An 18,905-nucleotide genomic window follows, 5' to 3' on the forward strand; every position below is an offset into this window, starting at 1 on the left:
AACGCAAATTATTTGAGGTTATTTTAGTAGAAAATTGTAGGTAGTCTAATGTTGCGTAGCGACGTTGCTTATATCGATGTATGCTTAAACGACTGACGTATAACTTAAGTTAGACAATAGTTTAAGGCACAAAAGCGTATTATACCAAATGTAGCTCAATTATTGTAGAATTTCTCTCAATAAAATATATAATGATACAAAAGATTTTTATTCATACGGCTTCCAATTTATTGCACGAAGTAAATGTTCTTTTGCGGCGTTAACTCGTCTAATATATGTGTACAAGTTGACTACATTTGAATGTTCACTTATTTTTTCAAATGATTTGCTCCTTACTCTTGTATCTAATCCGTATGTCCTTAGTTCATCAGTACCGTCCCATAGTTCTACACAACCTATAGATATTCTCTTCACCTTTCTTTCCCAATGTGATTTCATATGATAACGTACATCAGGACAATCACACAAGTTGATTAAGACCTGCATAGCTCTTAGTTGTAGTATAGGGCTATTCGTATGTTGACATAATGATACAAGGATCTTAGTAAGACTGTAACATATCTCTTTAGCTCGCCATTTCGATCTTGTAGTCAATGTTGTATATTGCATAAGACCGACTGCGCTTATTTTAACCTTGATAGTCCCATTTAAATAAGGTTTTAGTACAAAAGTTATATCGTAAATATCGGCTAATTCTTTCCCAATACTATGACAGCATAATTTGGCCATACAATCCATCGCAGATGACACTATTCTTGAATCCTCGTGATTGAATAATGCCAACATAACTTGGAATGCGTTCGCTTTCAATGGTGGTTCAGGATCCCAGTCTGTTAAATGCATTAAAGTCTCTAATAAAAGAAGAACAATTCCAACATGGTCGTTTCTTATCATCTTCAATAGATTCTCTATAATATCATCTTCTTTCATGATAGCTTCGCAACAACATAGATGTCTAGATAAAGTGCATAAAGTATGTCCTGCCGCGTATCTGACTTCCTTCCTGCCTCTCATAAGGAGCCACATTAAGTTACTGATGATGACAGGTCTGGTAAAGATGTGTTTCCTGCCTTGGTAGTAGTTGGCGAGATGTGACAGGATGTTACACACCTTCTCCATGATGACAGGATTCCTTTCCAGCATCAAGTCGGCGAGGCGATGCGCAACGTGTAAATCGATCAGAAACATAGCATTCTCTGATATTTGTACCTAAAATATAATTATTACATAGTGTAAAGTAAATAGTGACGTCATCGATCTCAAGATTTATTATACATCGAGGCTTTTAAACGTGTTATAGCAGTAAAATTTTCTCGAATTGAATTACCAAATAAAAACCCTTAAAGTACAGAATATACTTTCTTACATCAGGAAGTGCCCAACCCATAGTATACCCAGTACCCAGTACGAATATATGTGACAATGACATTCATATACTCATCCTCAATTATGTCAAAATTAGTACGAGATATTCGGTGCATTTGTCGCCCGATATGGCGCTGCGCAAATTTTCCTTGATACGATTGTGTTTATCACAAATATTCGTCCTACACCCATAGTGTGTTGTCTGTGTGGATGTCTCTAAGTATATTACTTGATCGAGCACGCTGTGTATAGCTTGAAGCTGTATTAAAGGGTCTGGGGAGTGTAGATCTCTAACGAGAAGTCGCAGTCCTGTGCGGCCGAAGCCGAGTGTGGCGCGCGTGATGTCCACGTGCGGTGCAAATAATGATGGCTGCATTGATTCTAGTCGTTGTGCTGGTGGACGTTCTGAAACGTGGATAAGTATGAAAAAATATTTGTTACAGTACGTAACTATAGATATCTATATTTAAGACATTTGGATGGATAACTGAATGTATCCATATGTAGACTATAATATTTTAATCTATATCTATATATAATTCTTCTGTGAGTGTGTATGTCACTGAACTTCTCTCAAACGACTGGACCGATTTTGATGAAATTTTTTGTGTGTGTTCAATGGGATCTGGGAATGGTTTAGATTCACAATTTTCATCAAATATTAACTTCATATTAATTTATTATATTAAAATTAAAGACGTGAAGACACGACAACGTCTGTCGGGTCCGCTAGTTTCCTATATATCCCATCCCTGTTTAAAGTTTGACTATTAGACCTTCAACAAACACACGAAACACGGAACTTCCAGGTGATGTTTTTTGTGTGGTCGTGGTTATGTAGCGTTGGTATGAGCCATTCCTGCAATAGCTTATGCTTAATAATAAACCAAACCTGTATGGGGATCGTACTTCTTCACCTGCATAGCGCGGTCCACCGCCGCGTTGATGACGCGGGGATTCACCGCGCACGTGAGCTGCAGGTAAGAGTTCTTGTGCGGACAAAACATTGTTTTTAAATTGATTTAAAATTTAAATAAACTAAATTATAACAAATAAATGTAAAAAATTATAAAACTTTTGACAGGTGTCACGATTGCGTCAATGAAATCTCTTTGGCTTTTTTAATTAATTTTTTTTTGCAAATTTTAGATCAACTGTAAAGATAATAAAATTATGTAATATTAGGTAAAAAATCAAACCACTTTTTTTTCATCAAAATTATATTTTTTTATAGATTTCAGGTTAATTTTATTTCCTGGGATACGGCGGTCGGAATCCTTTCCTCCTGCATTTAGTGTCTACAATAAGTTGTGCTTGTCTCTTCAGGTAGCAGCGAGATGGAATATCCTCTTCCTCATCAGATACTGAAAGTAATTCATAGTTTTTTTTTCATTTCAAGATATAAGGTGGCAAACGAGCCAGCGAACTGTTTCGCTGAAATAGCGAAGCGTCAATTGCCCACAGACCGCAAATGCAGATGTGTTGCTTACCTTTAGTAGACGGAGGAGGAGATCGCCTAGAAAGAGAATAGTTACTCTTTTAAGCGTCCTCCGCTAAATAAACATCACCTTCGGGTGAAGGATGGAAGGAAGACGACTAAAATAAGCCAAACCAATTTAATTTTTGATTGTGGAATAGAAAACGTTTGTTAATGTTTTCACATTTTTGAAGACTATCTTAAACTGCCACAATTAGAAGGTTTAAAAATCTAAGAAGTATCTAATTACAGGTATTAATGTTGAGATTATATACAAAGTAATTAGATTAATTAAGGGAAAATTTACTTATTTGAAAAAAACCTTCATATTAAAAAAAAAAATTTATGTCATAAGATGGCAAACGAGTGAGCGGCCGCCTGAAATCGCTGCAATAGCGAAGTGAACGTTACCCATAGACATACGCAATTGCAAATGCATTGCCTACCTTTAATCGACAGAGGAGAGGATGCACAGAAAGAAAATATTTTCATGCATCCTCTCATCCGGAAAGTCCACTTCCTCTTCCCATCCTTGCCTTATAAGAAAAAGGGTGGGAAGGGAAAGAGGACTTAATTAGGCCTCCGGGACGCACACTCATCAGACGAAACGCGGAATTGCTTTCACTTGACGCCTGTCTTCTGTGTGGTCGTGGTATTTCACCGGGCGTGCCGGGACAATTCGTGCGAAGATGTTAAAGCGGGCTCTACCACCAAATCTTTAATCAACAATCAAGATCAACGTATACCTTAAACTTATAACTTGTTATGGAAATTAAAAAAAAATATTATTTTGTATTTCATATTTTTAGTAATATTTATATATTTACGTATTCTGATAACTATCAGGTCTAAATTTATATGACATATACGTTGTAGAAGACAAAATGTTGATTTAATTTAATATCACAGAAGTTGTCTGGCACGAGTCAAGTAATGCTATGTCCTTGCTAACAACCTTGGCTTGAGATATAAAATATATATTTTATGTGACGTCTTGATAACACGAATTCAGTTTAAACTAAGTAAGATAGTGAAGGACTAAATTAGGTAAATTTAAATATTAAAATTTAAATTAAATTTTTATACAATTCCATTTTATTGGATGCTTTTATAAAAAATATTCTTAATATCAATTTAAAATCAATGATTACGACCTAAACTATATTATTTTAGACTCGCCGTAATTGAAATTCCAAAAATTTTAACAGAACAAAGATTATATTAAATTTTATTCTGAACGCTTGAAAGTTATTTGTATATACTTTTTTATGTACTTTGAAAATATTTACCTGGTGCTTTAACAGGTTCTCTTTGCAAAAGCTCTTTGTATGTTGGTATAGCTCTCTCAGATTCTTTCGGCGTACTGTGACTGTACGCGCTCAGTCCGGCGACAGATGGCGCTGCACTGGTCGTCTGACATAAATAAATATTATAGTAACTTTATCATATTCATCTTACTAATATTATAAATGCGAATGTTTAGATGTATGGATGTATGTAAGAAGGTATCTTCAGAACAGCTGCGTAGAAGAACATAGACTACTAATTAGGTTTCTTTTTAATTCCACGCGAATGGAGTCGCGGGCGACAGCTAGTAGAAGTATAAAATCGAATAGTATCAAATAAGTATGCATTAAATTCATTTTAATTTCAACAATAATTGTTTAAAATATATAAAAGTTGAATAATCTTAATAAATTGTTGAATGGATTGTTGTCCTAAGTCTTACGTTAGATGGCACTACAATAGTTGTATAATCTGTTCGTTTCTCTTTAATAAGTTCAGTACGAGCGCGCGCTTTCTCAAAGCGTGCTGTGAGGACAGCCATTATCTCATGAATATCTCTCGCTTCTGCCGTCCATTCCGGTATACTTGGCTCGGGAATTACCTAAGATGAAGTATACACAATACTGTTACAAATTATATTACTCTTAAACCAACTGTTAGATAGAAATGACCTCAGAGTCAAACACTCACGTCGAGCAGTTTGCACAGATCATATAATAATCTCTTTATCTCCAACAGGAATGAGTCAACTTCTTCCATCTTCTTTTGTACATCACAATAAATTCGCTGTTCATTTTCTATTTCACTTTTAAGTTCGTTTATTAGATCTTGACCTCTGGAAAGAAATTATTAAAAATTTACCTACAAGTTATAGAAAATTGACCATTTCCACTTCATATAGTAAACAGCCGAGTGCGAGTCTATCTTACTCGTCTTTGTCCTTTACGGAGGCAAATTTGAAGCCCTCTAGTTCTGCGAGCAGTGCAGTGTGCGCCTGCTCCAGACGGAGTTTCTCATCCTCAGCACCACGCTGCAGCCAGCCCAGCCGCCGGCATGTCTCACGTTGTGCACGGAACCGCACCAGCACCTCCTCCGGCTCTGACACTCCTGGTAATACGACCGAGAGTGACCAGTAGTCATGAGTATCTTAATTGAAATTGATGAACTACAGGTCAGCTTATGGTTCATATCTGCGAGTTGCGAAGTCTCCAGTGATCGCGCTGCTCCTAGAGTTATATAGTTCATCGCAATGAGTCGTGAGCTGCCAATTTAGTTGTTGAGCTGCAGCTCAATGTTTGAAGTCTTTGCATCAGTTTAGAGCTGAGCAGAGCTTACCAATATCCCAAGTTACTTAACCAATTTTGACGACTGAGGTGTCATTCGATTCATAATCTTCGCCGGAGTGTGAGTGGACCTTTATCTTAAATATATGCACTGAAGGAAGTTGTTGGTGAACGCCTGAGAATCTTACCTGTAAGCTTCATTAAGCCTTGAAATATTTCTTCCATCTGCGCCGCGGCGGACGCCTCCTCCTCCACGTCGCCCTCCACAGAACCGTTCATCTCCTCGTGAATAACTGGTCGCACTGCAACAAACACATTTTCATCAGAGATAGCTCCTCAACAGCGAACTTTTTAAAAATATTGGTAAACAGACCAGGAGGAGGAAATATCCTCTTTTCTAATTTCTCCAGTTCCTGTCTTCGCTCTTGGAACCGATGCGCGAAGTAAGCGCGCTCGGCAGCACGGCCATGCTCCGCGGCATGAGCGCGTGCTGCCTCCTCTGCGGCTGCAGCTGCTGCGCGAACGCGCGTCTCTGCTGCCTCCGCGCGCACACACTGAAATGTACTCGATTGAGATAATTTTAACTTTGTTAATTATATACTGACTAGAATTGTTATTATGTTTTGGACAAAGCCAACTGATATGTCATTACTTCGATCTTATTAATTTCTTCCTGTTGTTTCTTCAAAAGTTCTTCTATATGGCCGAGGGAGCTTTCAAACTTGACAGAGTCTTCAACGAGAGCTTGTCTGCAAGATATCAACGGTAGATAGTTATAGTTAATATTTAATAGTAGAATTTTCGTGTAAGGATATGTCTTTGTAATACCTGATAGAGGAATACTTCTTCTTGACTAATTCGGCTTCCGTCCATTGCACAAGTACCTTGTGTATTTCATTCTCTAAATGTGAGACGTGCTAAAAATATTTAGAAAAAAAATACAAAAAATTATGTGAATGTTTCATGAGTGCAAGTCCATGGCTAAATAAAGAAATAAAACACCTTTTTAGCTTTTGTAGTTAATTTAGATTTTACAATATCACTTTTGGTGCTCTCGATCAATAGTAATTCATATTCTTTCTCCAGATCTTTGAGTTTGTTCTTTTTGCTCCGTTTCTCGTACTTCAAAAGATCTAACATCTTTCTCTGTTCTATGACTTTTAAGTCCACATTATGTATTATCTGTAAATAGAGAAAGATTAGTCGAAAGTTTTGGAGCAGTAAATATTTCATGTTTTAAATGTTGCGCGTAACATTTATCTTAGTACCTGATCAGCAGTTTTATTATTAAGTGGACAGATGGCGTTAAGATACTTCTTAACCTGAGCCTCCTCGTCTCCGATCACCGCACGAGCTTGTATCAGCTCTTCTGTTCTTAACTTTATTTCCTTCTTTAGCGTGTCAATTAGATCGATGTTCTGTTTCTTTTCTGCTTCATTTTCTTCGTAATGCGATTTCCTTTGACCTTCTGAAAATTGTTATATGCTAGTCATGGGTAAACTCAACTAAAATTGATGACCTGGTCAGTTCACACGTCGCATGTGTACCGTAAATCATTGTACCGGCTCATAGATCAACTCAATTTGCTGATAAATAGAGTTGTGATCGGCCTCATCACTCACATCACAGGTTCTATGCTCGATAACTTATAGTACCTTCATCACGTTGAGCTGTTAACTGCTTATTCAGTTGTTGAGCCGCAGATCAACGGTTCAAAACTGTTAGCTGAACTTTTGAACCGGTTCAGAGCTGATCTACACGTATATTATATAAGATAAATAATTTAATTTTGAGGTATTCTGATATACTACTGATAAGTACTATAAAGGGAAAAGTATGTCATAGCAAGAAATTACTTTTAAGACTTTCTAATTTATGTACTTGCCTGAAAGTTGTATTTTCTTTTTTATCTCAAATATTTTTGTGTTGATTGTAGTTAAACGATCGGCTGTTTCAATTTCGAATGGATGTTTCTGGTAACAAGTAGCCATTATTTTGTTTTTAGCTTATTTACAAATGTCGTAACAATCACATCAACCCTGTAGTTTTAAAATATTGATCAAACGATTACCAAGACTATCACGCGTGTACTCATTTCATCATTTTTACTGCTAAAGTCTTTGCGTGTATTAATTTCATTTCCATAAATTCTTTATGAAATGTAATAATACTATGAATAAATAAATAGATAAAATGTCACCCTTTTAAAAATTCACCCCTTGCACATTTCACTTAAGTTACTTCTACGCCATCTGTTGGTCAAGCGACAAACTACAAAGTTCGAAAGCTCTCCATTGGTTATGGGCGCTGCTCGGCGTTGAATTGCTTGATTTCTCCGTTGAATCGACATTCCTTCGCGTACTTTTGTATGTGTGCGTAAAAGCGTTCTCACGGCTCAATAAGAAAGATTCGTCAATTTTATCACACAAATCACGAGTAAACTGTTTTAAAATTGTTAAAGCTATAACTTAAGAGCTTTGCAAGGCTTAAAACAAACGATAACCATTATTTACAAGCTGCGCATACGCACACAGGCGCGCCCGCCGCCATTTTGATTTACCGTACGCGTGTATTTACGAACAAAGCAGCCAGATGCGCGCAGGACGCGGTTGCGCATGTTACTACCGGGCTTGGTGTAAATTCAAACTTTGTTTTACCGCTAAAATGATCAAACTTGCAATGTTTTCAACGTAACAACAATTTATAAACAAAATGAAGTGTCAGTTCTTACATTTAGTTCCGTGAGTGTTGATTATTAAGTGATTTAACGACAGAAGGAGTAAAACAAATGTGTGTGATCCATGTGTGAATGTTGTGCTTCATAATGTGGTCGAGAAACTTTACACCGGATTATGGGATTAAGTTGTTGTCTATAGGTGTGCTGCTGTCGAGCCTGGCGGCCAAAATCCAAGGAGTCGAAGGTAAGTGGTCGTTGTAATAGATGTCTATCTGATATTAAAAAGTGGCTGAGCTTATGAAAGCACTGCGGCGCAACGCGGCCGCGCGTGAGAGCCCACCTTGGATAGGGAGCTTTAAGCAGGTTCTCGCGCGCGGTAAGCGGTCGGGTAATACCTTGGTTCTCACAGTTTATGAGGTACTTGTGAAACTAGTTGTTTTAAAAACTGGAGTGAAGTCAACGTATGGTACTTTTTAATGTAAGTACTTTAATTGTGCCGCTTCTGATGACGCAGACTTCTTGTGATGTGTAACACGAATGTTATATTATCTGATTCAACGGTACTTGAACAGTTTTTTTACATGAATACAACTTAGGTCCTAATGAATTAACTTGAAATACCTAAAGGCATAATTTATATGAGAAAAATTAATATTAAGCGCCAAATTCCATTGTTATTGTAAACAGTCCATTGTCTTTTTTGTTATCCATTCATATCCGACGTTTAATTATCTGATTAACAAAACGAAGGTAATTTTAAATTTTGAACAGTACAAACTTTTAAAGAGAATTTGACTAGCTTGCTGTCTGTAATAAACAGCAATTGTTTCCTGCCGACGGGAGCTCAAAATTAACAATAACTATTTGAGAAACAATTTGGATAAAATGCATAGTTAAACGTACTAATTACGTTAAATCTGGTAATAATCATTAATACAATCTTAACAAAATACATTAACTAGTTGATATTAAAACAATACTCTTAGTTCTATTGAGAAAGTTTATATGTTATAACTATAAACACTTACAAGGTAAGTTTATGCAACATGCATTAATTATTTGTAAAGGGCCGATTTTCATATTCCGTTGACGCGCGTGCAAGGACATTGGACATACTAGAGATCTCAGAGATAAAAAACAACAGTTTAATTCCGTACATAGCTCGCACGACGCGTTCTTCTAAGCTTAACTAGTTGAATACTAAACAATTGTAACTACGTAGACAATCTTAGTATGCGTTTCGTTAGCACACGATTTCTGTACTGCACACCAAGACACAGCATAACGAATATTGATTAACTTTAACAATGTTACTACGTCAAAGAAAGGGACTATTTAATAAAAAATCGTGTTTTTTTCTACTTTTGGAGGGAAAGTTTCTATTAAGAATTCATATCGAGTAGGGCACAAGATTAAGCTGTTTGTATTCACATGTTATTCGGGTTGGGTTTTATTTTACATATATTTTCCAAAATGGCGGTTTGAAGGTTTTTTTTTCCTAATATAAAAGCTAATAATAATGAAACAATTACCCATGTCAGTTTGAGAGCGTTTAATTTAAAACATATTGTTATCTCTGTTTTATAAAAGATTAGGAGAGGGATAACGATATTTATACAGGGATTTTGTTCTCAGAAACAAACGATAAATTAAATAATTTCTCTTAGTTATTAAAACTTAAATATCATGTTCTATTCGCATGACGGAGCGTTCTTTTTTTAAAACAATTGCAATTAAAGAGCAATTGTCTGTCGCTGGCCAATTGGAGCTGTGTCTGAGTCAGGTCGCCAGTCGGCACGCTGCATGTCACATATAAATCTCAACTAAGAACTACCAATTTCTCACTTAAAATTAAGGGCTATGTCACACAATACAGCCGTTGACGTTTATTATTTTATTACGTTGAATATTTCTTTTACCATATTCTATCCTAAGTGGGATGCTAATTTAATTATTTGACTTTAATTAGTGGTGAAATAAATTGAATTACTACAATAGTAACAGCTTATTTCTTGGTAAAACATGCGAGTATAATTTGAGGCGTTGCTAACTCGGAAAGTTTTGATATGTTTATATTATCTTGATCCGTGGTGTGCTTAGAGCGCCGCTTATCGCTTACTGCGTAGTGTGACATCTCCCTTAGCTTTCGCGTTTTCCGCTCTGATAAACTCGTTGCGTTAATTTTCGACCTTATTCCAAGCGTGTATTTGCATGCGGCATGAAGACGTCCGCATCAATAACTCAGTTATGTTTGGAGCCAATCGTGCGTTCGCTCCGAGAAATCGTTCCGCGAAACTTATTTATTTATTTGTAGCAACCCGAGTCTGAGAAACATTGAATATTTGAGTAGCCCCCATCTACCGGCGCATGAGTTTTAACACTAACAAGTTTTTCTCTGCTCGATTGATCACAGTTTTTGGGTGTCGCGTGACTTGCATCAAACATTGCGTGCTCTTCAATATTATTTAAAACTTGTATTATATGGTAAATGTTAACTTTTTACGCTTTTATTGAAACGTTTATTAAATTAAAAATACATTTTTTTATGTAAGTTGGCCCGTAAACATCTTGCAACATATATGGCGCCAAATGTGACGCCATCTTGTTTCATTTTTAACTAGTTCAAAAAATAATTTCTTACCTAGTAACATATCAATTTACCGTCTAATACTGCTATTTATTGTTTTATTTTATTTATAAATTATTTTATTTAACTTAATTACAAAGTTAAGTTAACACTTCAATAAGCTCCATACATGGGCAAGTGAATTCAGACCACACGCAGGCAAGACCGCAGAATTGTCGTCTAAAACGTAGAGTAATGATTTGGTTTGGCAGTTAGCCTTTTTAGTCGTTTGTTACTCGTAAAGACCGCCTTTTTTTACTTTACTACACCGGTTACGAGACAGACCTTGCGTATTTGGCCACTACGAGACGTTTGATTTTGGTGATCATTTCAGTGCAACTGGACAAATTGTTTTTTTTTTATTATTAGGCTTGCGTATATTTTGTATGTCAAGGCCTTTAAAACACATATATGGAGATTCAACTTATTGATATAAGTATATTAACGCTTATAATAAATGATAAATACCCATAAAGAAATAATTTAAAAAAGTAATTTTGTTCTGTTGTTGTAATTACTATTATAGTCTTATTCATAATTTGAGCGGTTTTTTACTTCTTATTTCTACATTAACAGGATTTAATAATTATAATATGGACCTATATGTATATTTACGTCATTATATACGTGTAATAAATTAATATTTAAAACCTCAAAATAAATGTACCTGTGAATATTTCTACTGCAGAGTATTGCATAATTTTAAATCAAACTTTTTTTCTATAGTATTATTTAATTAACTTTAACTGGTTTACAACTTACACATACACTAATTTTTAACATTATCACAAACTATAAAAAACAAAATCCGTTTCTCTTATTTACAACCAACATTTTTTCACAACTAAAATTATTCAATTGTTTTTTTGTTTCTTTTACTTTAGCGCGCGGTATTGCATTACCGGCCAGTACGAATTCTTTGGCAGCGTACATCCGTGCTACCAAGGAGGTTCGATGCCATCAATACAAGCTAAATAAAAGAAATAAAAATGTCCATCATCAGATAAGCAAAATATCATCATAATATTATACTGTCACGCTATTTACACATGTATGCAAAATTAAAACTTAATAAGGGAAGTGATTTAAAAATTTGCAAGATGTATCAATAAAAAAACTGGTCTGGTAAAATTAAATAGAAGCTTGTAAAAAGTGGCGATTAACAGATCGTAGTTTTAAAGGAGAGAGTAGAAAAATGTTAGGAATTAATTAATTTGGTTGCATTTTTTTACAAGTGCCACGCGTCGTTTGATAAATATTTTATTAAAATCCTTCTATCTGTCACTTGTTGATATTTAATTTGGTTTGCTAATACGTAGATTTTTGCATAATCATAGATTAGCGCATAATCCGTGGTATTATATTATTCAAATTCTGGATTATCTATGAATGAATTACTAATATACACTTCTTTTTCTACAACAATTAACATAATCTAGATAGTTTGACAATTATGAGACAAAAAAAAAATATGAAGCTTGAATTTATGTTATTTGTTCTGATCGATTTAGTTTTTATATATCATAGACTTTTTAAAATTCGTTTATTAACTTCGGGTTATGGAATTTAAAGTGTTAATAATTAAGTTTCATAAGTTTGGTAGTTACTTCTTACTTATGTCTAATGACCAGCTTCACCAAGTATTACAAAAGTTTAAATGGTGCTTCGTATATCCCGCGACTCCGTCATTTGATTTACAATAAAAACATAATAGTACATATTTTTTTTGATTATGTTCTAGATTTTCCAAAACTTCAACTATGTCCATGCAACCTTTCTTTGGATACCATCATCCATTCAAACATTCGCTTTTATAATATTAGTACGTACCAGAGTTACATTTATTTCGCCTGGCACCTGACCGTCATAAGTTTACCAAACCTCTCTCTCTCTCCCTCTCTTTCTCTCTCTAGGTGCCTCTCCTTTAAATGGAGAGAGAAAGAGAGAGAGAGTGTGTGTGAGAGAGAGAATATTAGTAAGATAAATGTCATAAATATTAAAAATTACGTAAGTCTCTCGCTTAATATGTAAGACGTTACATTCTAATGTTTTGCGTCCCCACACCATACAGGGAACCATAGACATGCGGGAGCATTATGTAAAATTATTGTTTTGAGGTTTTTTACAACTCGATACGCGTTGAGACATGATGTTTTTTTATTGTTTTATTCGCGCTCTATGCCCTGGGAAACGATAGTTTCTCATGCGAAAGTTACCTATTGTTTGTGCTCACTAGTTTTGTTGTACGAATATTGTGTTACTTGATTATTGATTGTAATTGAACAGAGGTATGTCAGTAAATATTGTCAATAACACAATAACAATCTTATTATCTTACTAATATTAGAAATCCGAATCACAACGGCTGCATGGATCTTGCTGAAATTTGGCATAGATGTAGAACGTAGTCCGGTAGAACACATAGGCTATTAAATACGGTTTTTTTTTTAAATTCCGCTCTTTTGTGGTCAAGCGCCAGAGCTAGTCTATTATAAAACTTTTGGTTACACGTAAAATCTCGTTACTTAATGTTAGAATATGCGTTAGGTTAGAATAGTTGTATTTCGCCGACTCGAGTGGGTCTGTTAATAAAGGTTTATCTAAACCAGTCCCGCATCCGTGGGGTCCAGGGATCGTGTTTGTTCGTCGCCGATCCTGTTGGACCGTGTTTGTGCGCAAACATCGCCTCGTGGATAACGCGCTGTGAAATGCACGCCTCAACTCACACTCGTATCTTATACTTTGAATGTTGGTTATGTTTGTGCCAATGTTTGACAAACTTACACAACTTTAGGTACCAAATATTACCAACATTATAAAATATGACGTAATATTATGCGAAAAAAAAACGAATGGGATATTTGTTTTGGCGTGGGATAATACATTATTTTATGTGTAATTTGTATTTTATAATTATTTAAAAGCATGATATAAAGATAACGAAATTTTCATTTTAGAGAATCCGTATATTTCTGTATTCATTCGAAGCATAGTACTATCTTTTTAATAACCTAAATTGTTTATAAAATCATCAAGTTTCTCAGCTAAATTGTTAGCAAATATTGTTACAAATTTATACCACTGGCTGATAGACTTATTATTCTCTTTCATCTTTATTGAAATACTAGGTTTTGACAGCGACTCCGTTCGAGCGGAATAAAAAAAAAAATTATAAGCCTATACATTTTTCCAGACTATATTCTAAATCTATTGTAAAGTTCTTTGTGCCGTTCTGCAGATAAACTAACAAACATCTATCCATTCATCCAAACATTTATAATACTAGTAAGATTTGTTCATTTCGACATCTCGCGCCTAAACGTAATTTTTGTTTTTATTTTTCAAATTTCTTCGCATCCTGCTTAGCTGACACCTCTCCAAACGCAACCCTCATGATAGTTTCTAAATGTTAAATAAAAAAAGGAGTCACTTTTAGAACCGGGTGTTATATTAAATCTTTGTTATAACCTGTACCTGTTATATTATTGGATGAACTTTAAACCTTGTTGATAAAAGGATAAGGTCGAAGTTCGCGTGACAGTTGTAATGTTATACCCAAGTGAATGTGTTTACATAGTATCGTCATATGCACAAGTGGTTATCGGTCCGTCCGTCCGTCGTTTGCTTTAATAATAAGCCTGCGCCTGCGCCGCCGTCACGAAGACCAAACATCGCCTTAGGCCGTACGCAGAGACGTCCATTCGTTATATGGAAATGTTTTCAAATCGTGCTGTAATATTACATTTAAATGTATGCAAACACTTTAAAATATTTATATTAGCTTCTAAACATGTCATAGAAAATAGAGGGATCTTATTTATATTAAGATATTATTTAAATCATATATTATAATTATGACAGCACTAAACAAAGATGTCAACACCAAGGTATTTATGGTGGATTTATTTTCCCGCCGAATTCGGAACTGTCATTGTGACTTTCCGTATTTAACCTACAAACAACTTATATATAATGATGGACATTTGTATGAAATCCGTTCACTTCAAGACTCCATTGTCGGTCCAGTTTTAGTTCACTATTAATGAAATTCAATACGCAAATAGATCGCCATTAAGCGGCGTTCGAACTGTTTATGGTGCTTTTGAACTGAAGGGTTCGGGGTTCGGTTCCCACGTATCAAATATCTAAGGAAGTAAACTTTAATTTTAAGGTTACTTTTAAACTTTCAAATTGAACTCTAATACTATAATCTTAAGGTTGTTTTTTTTAATTTATGTGTCGTTATCGTTGAATTTTCTTTGATATTGATCAGGAATCAGTTAGTATCCTAATTGATATAAAATTATTTTTTTTTAGTGTGTCAATTATTTTCATGTGAAAGCGTACTAATATGTGAAAATCAAATCTAGTAAGAATATTAAAATATCGTGTCATATTCTTTTCTGTAGCTTTCAATAAAGTCGTTTACATTTCTAGAAATTTCTCTTAATGTCATTATTCGAAATATAGTTTTGATATTAATCTCAAATCTTGCATAGAAACTAAACACGACGGAAAATAATGAAGATGTAAAGAGCGGATTAAGATAAACTTTAAAATATTATAAAATGAAAATATGAAATAGAATGAAAGGAAAAGATCACGCAATGTTATAATAGAAGATATATTTATAACTAACTTTTAAATAGAGACAAAAAAAGGAAGAAAAAATATATTACGTTCCAAATACAAATATATAAAAATTATGAGTAAAAAACGTGTAAAAAGGTTCCGTATCTGTCGGCAACAGAAACTTTTCAATCATTTCTTACGAAACGTGTAACCTCTCGTGACCTTTGCGATCACCGATCTCTGTGCCATAGTTGTAAAATAAATAACAATAATAATTTGTTTTGGATATACATCGTCTTTATAGTTTTAAAATATACAGTAAATTTCTTTCAAAACGCTTTAAATTGTTATTATTCTGCACTTTTAAATGTTATAAATTTTTTTTGGATCGTTAACAAATTATGAAATGCGAAGTTTAAAGTTATTCATTAGTTAAGTTAGGTACAATATTAAACAATGATAATAGATGATTCAACATCCGAGTGCTTGCAATATCTTACATATTATTGTTTGACATTCCTGACAAATACTTTCTGATGTCCTGTGGTCCTAGTACGAATATTTGTGATAATTGACATCGTATCGCCATCGACAAAATATCTATTAGGCCCTATAAAATCATGAAGTATACCAAAAATCTCATACCAATTTTATTAATACTATAAATGTGAAAGTTTAGATGGATGGATTCGAAGGTGACTCCGGAACGATTCAACGGATCTTAAAAAAAATTGGCACAAATGTAGAATATAGTCTAGAAGAACACGTAGGTTACTTATTAAGTTTTTTTTTTTAATTCCAATAGTAGGCAATGGTTTTGACATAAATGACGACACGAAGATGCTTGTCGCACATATTCATGATGAGCCACTGATTAGTTATATCAACTTTAAAAGCTGTATATATTAATAGAAGTGTCAAGTCATCATCATCATCAGCTCACTATACGTCCCCACCGAGGGGCTCGGAGCTTACCCTAAGTTAGGGGTGATTAGGCCATAGTCAACCACGCTGGCCAAGTGCGGGTTGGTTGACTTCACACATATCTTTGAATTACTTCTCAGATTTGCAAGGTTTATAAGGTTGCATCACGATGTTTTCCTTCACCGTAAGAACGTCGGATAAATGTACATATGTAAATCGGAAATCGAAAAACACATTGGTACATGGCGGGATTCGAACCCAGGACCTGCAGATTGCAAGTCAAGCGATAGACCACTGAGCCACCGACGAGACCACTGAGCCACCGACCGAAGTGTCAAGTAGTCGAAATAATCTGTTTACTATTAAATAAAATGTCTACAGATTCACAGATCGAAGATATTTCGTCGCGATTGTTTGATTTTCTTAAGACAATTTGATACGATGATTGCATAACATCAACGGTCTTCGTTTGACTATTAGCTAAACGTTCGTCTGTAATACGATAGCTCGTGCATCATTCGCTACATATTTAGTAGCTGTGAATACTAGATATTCCAGTTTGAAAAATCTATGTTTTTTTATAGAACTAAATCGATAAAGATCTAAATCGTTGTCGGGCTATTTTAGTTATGATATTGAATACTAATATTTTTGACATGTGTTCAGGAAATATGTTATATCATAGATTTATATTCTGTCTCTTTCCCGCCTTATTATAAAATGGCCGCCAAAAATGGCAACTCCTCTTTATGACAATGTATTGTGGTATTTTCTTGATTATTTTGTTACAATTTCTCTCTACAACAGTATATAAATCTTACTAATAAATGCGATTGTTTGGATGAATGTTTGTTAAAGTATCTTCAGAACGGCACAACAGATCTCGATGAAATTTGGCATAGATGTAGAATATAACCTGGAAAGGCCATAAGCTACTACTTTCGAAGTTTCGGGCGACAGCTAGTAAGATAATAGTCCTAAAAGAAATCTCACAGCGGGGTATTTAACTTGGAACTAGTCTGTCTAATTCGGGTGTAGCCAAAACAAATTACAATTCTGTGAATAAAAAGTTGATAACAATCGTCTGAGATTACTTGCTATTGTTCTACTGCCACTAGGAATGGTGCCGATTAATTGAATATTAGGAAATCGATTGTTAATTGTATCAATAAAAATCGATTTTTAATCGATTATAATTTTTATTGTATCAATGTGTTTTTCGATTTCCGATCTACATATGTACGACTCCGATGTTCTTACGGTGAAGGAAAACATCGTGATGCAACCTGCACATATCTGAGAAGAAAATTCACAGATATGTGAAGTCAACCAACCCGCACTTGGCCAGCGTGGTTGACTATGGCCTAATCACCCTTAACTTAGGGTAGGCTCCGAGCCCCTCGGAGGGGACGTATATTGAGCTGATGGTGAATGATGAAATGATGAATATAATTTTTATTAGCTTCTCAGTGATATCATATCTAATTTTGTACGTTCTTTTTTTATTTATTTTTATTTGATTTAAAACATAATTTATTGCACATTTCAAATGTAAATGTTAAATTATGTACTACTGGTTGTCTTCTGTAGATCAAGTAAGTTTTATATCTTTACAAAGCGGCGATATGTAAAAAAACTAACATTATTTTAAACGAACACCGTAAGTAATCTTATTAATATTATAAATGCGAATGATTGGATGGATGTTTGTTTGAAGATATCTCAAAAATAGCTGCATAGATCGCGATGAAATTTGGCATAGATGTAAAATAGATATATGGAAGAAAACGTAGGCCACTAATTAAGTTTTAATTTCGCGAGGACGGTGTCGCGGGCGACAGCTAGTTATTAATGTATTCTACCATCGCATTACCTACAGCGGTAAATTAGCAAATTAAAATGTCACGTAGATAAGAAATTATGTTTAAATGACAAGTAATTTTTGACAGATAATATAATAAAATATCTATATTTATTTATTTAATTATCTTTATTTTCTTAAGCAGATTATTATATAACAAAAAAATCTTTTCGATGTTTTATTTTATTGATGGAATCATAGTTTACGTTGAATCATGAAAACTTAATATATATTCTTAAAAAAAAAATAGTCGATGAAAGATGTATGCAATATTTAAGCCTGTAGTTAAAACATATTTGACATTCCTTTACACTTTTACACTTAGTTCATTGACATGATAAATTACGTAATTTTTAATCGCTCACGTAATAATATCAAATTCCACGAAGCTCTATATCTCTTAACATGATTCAAACAAAACCCTTAGTGTAGTATTCACACTAAATTGGCCACTGAGAGACCGCTTAATATCTCTGAGAGTGGTAATCGCTATGTAAATGCACATGTCAATCTGACAGTCGCAGATTAACATCGGCTAGACATCATGCTCTAATAGTTGCTAATTATTTCTTAATCCTATTACGATAATACAGAAGGTTGCTACAGATAAGACGTGAAAATTACTCTATCAATGATCAGGTAAATGGACAGATTGATTATTAAATGCCAGTATTAAAAACTTATGAGTAAAGAAGCTGACGCCCACGATTTCCTACGCACGGGATTATAAAAACTTACTTTGTAGCCTCTGTGTTATTCCAGGCTATGTTCTACGTCTATGCCAAATTTCAACGAGATCTGTTCTGCCGTTCTGGAGATACATTCAAACAAAC

The 18,905-nt window shown here is 34.5% G+C and overlaps 3 protein-coding genes across 5 annotated transcripts in view; 1 reads left to right on the forward strand and 2 right to left on the reverse strand.

Annotated features, from left to right (window-relative positions):
- Nucleotides 1-192: 192 nt before the first annotated feature.
- LOC106117525 (uncharacterized) lies at nucleotides 193-2,467 on the reverse strand. Of its 3 annotated transcripts, none has more exons than XM_013311882.1 (3): nucleotides 2,258-2,467; nucleotides 1,595-1,770; nucleotides 193-1,209 (listed from the first exon to the last, which is right to left on the reverse strand). In XM_013311882.1, exons 1-3 carry the CDS (start codon nucleotides 2,370-2,372, stop codon nucleotides 208-210), a joined length of 1,293 nt encoding a protein of 430 aa, XP_013167336.1. In that variant the 5' UTR covers nucleotides 2,373-2,467; the 3' UTR covers nucleotides 193-207. The 3 variants fall into 3 exon arrangements, with proteins under 3 accessions (XP_013167336.1, XP_013167338.1, XP_013167339.1); XM_013311884.1 differs by having other exon boundaries at nucleotides 2,275-2,362; XM_013311885.1 differs by lacking the exon at nucleotides 2,258-2,467 and having other exon boundaries at nucleotides 1,367-1,688.
- Nucleotides 2,468-2,613: 146 nt separating this feature from the next.
- CCDC151 (Coiled-coil domain containing protein 151) lies at nucleotides 2,614-6,969 on the reverse strand. Its single transcript, XM_013310987.1, has 12 exons — nucleotides 6,960-6,969; nucleotides 6,681-6,880; nucleotides 6,415-6,594; nucleotides 6,241-6,329; nucleotides 6,065-6,161; nucleotides 5,786-5,966; nucleotides 5,601-5,714; nucleotides 5,059-5,236; nucleotides 4,820-4,964; nucleotides 4,572-4,730; nucleotides 4,132-4,255; nucleotides 2,614-2,729 (listed from the first exon to the last, which is right to left on the reverse strand). Exons 1-12 carry the CDS (start codon nucleotides 6,967-6,969, stop codon nucleotides 2,614-2,616), a joined length of 1,593 nt encoding a protein of 530 aa, XP_013166441.1.
- A 1,036-nt stretch (nucleotides 6,970-8,005) lies between these two features.
- Nucleotides 8,006-18,905, forward strand: part of N (neurogenic locus Notch protein) — a 124,292-nt gene continuing 113,392 nt past the window's right edge. Inside the window, exon 1 of the mRNA XM_013311392.1 lies at nucleotides 8,006-8,333. Coding sequence (XP_013166846.1) covers nucleotides 8,222-8,333 — 112 coding nt within the window. The 5' untranslated portion in view covers nucleotides 8,006-8,221. The remainder of the gene's footprint in view (nucleotides 8,334-18,905) is intronic.

This window comes from Papilio xuthus, unplaced genomic scaffold (genome assembly GCF_000836235.2).
Source record: "Papilio xuthus unplaced genomic scaffold, Pxut_1.1 DF827680.1, whole genome shotgun sequence".
NCBI classification, from domain to species: Eukaryota; Metazoa; Arthropoda; class Insecta; order Lepidoptera; family Papilionidae; genus Papilio; species Papilio xuthus.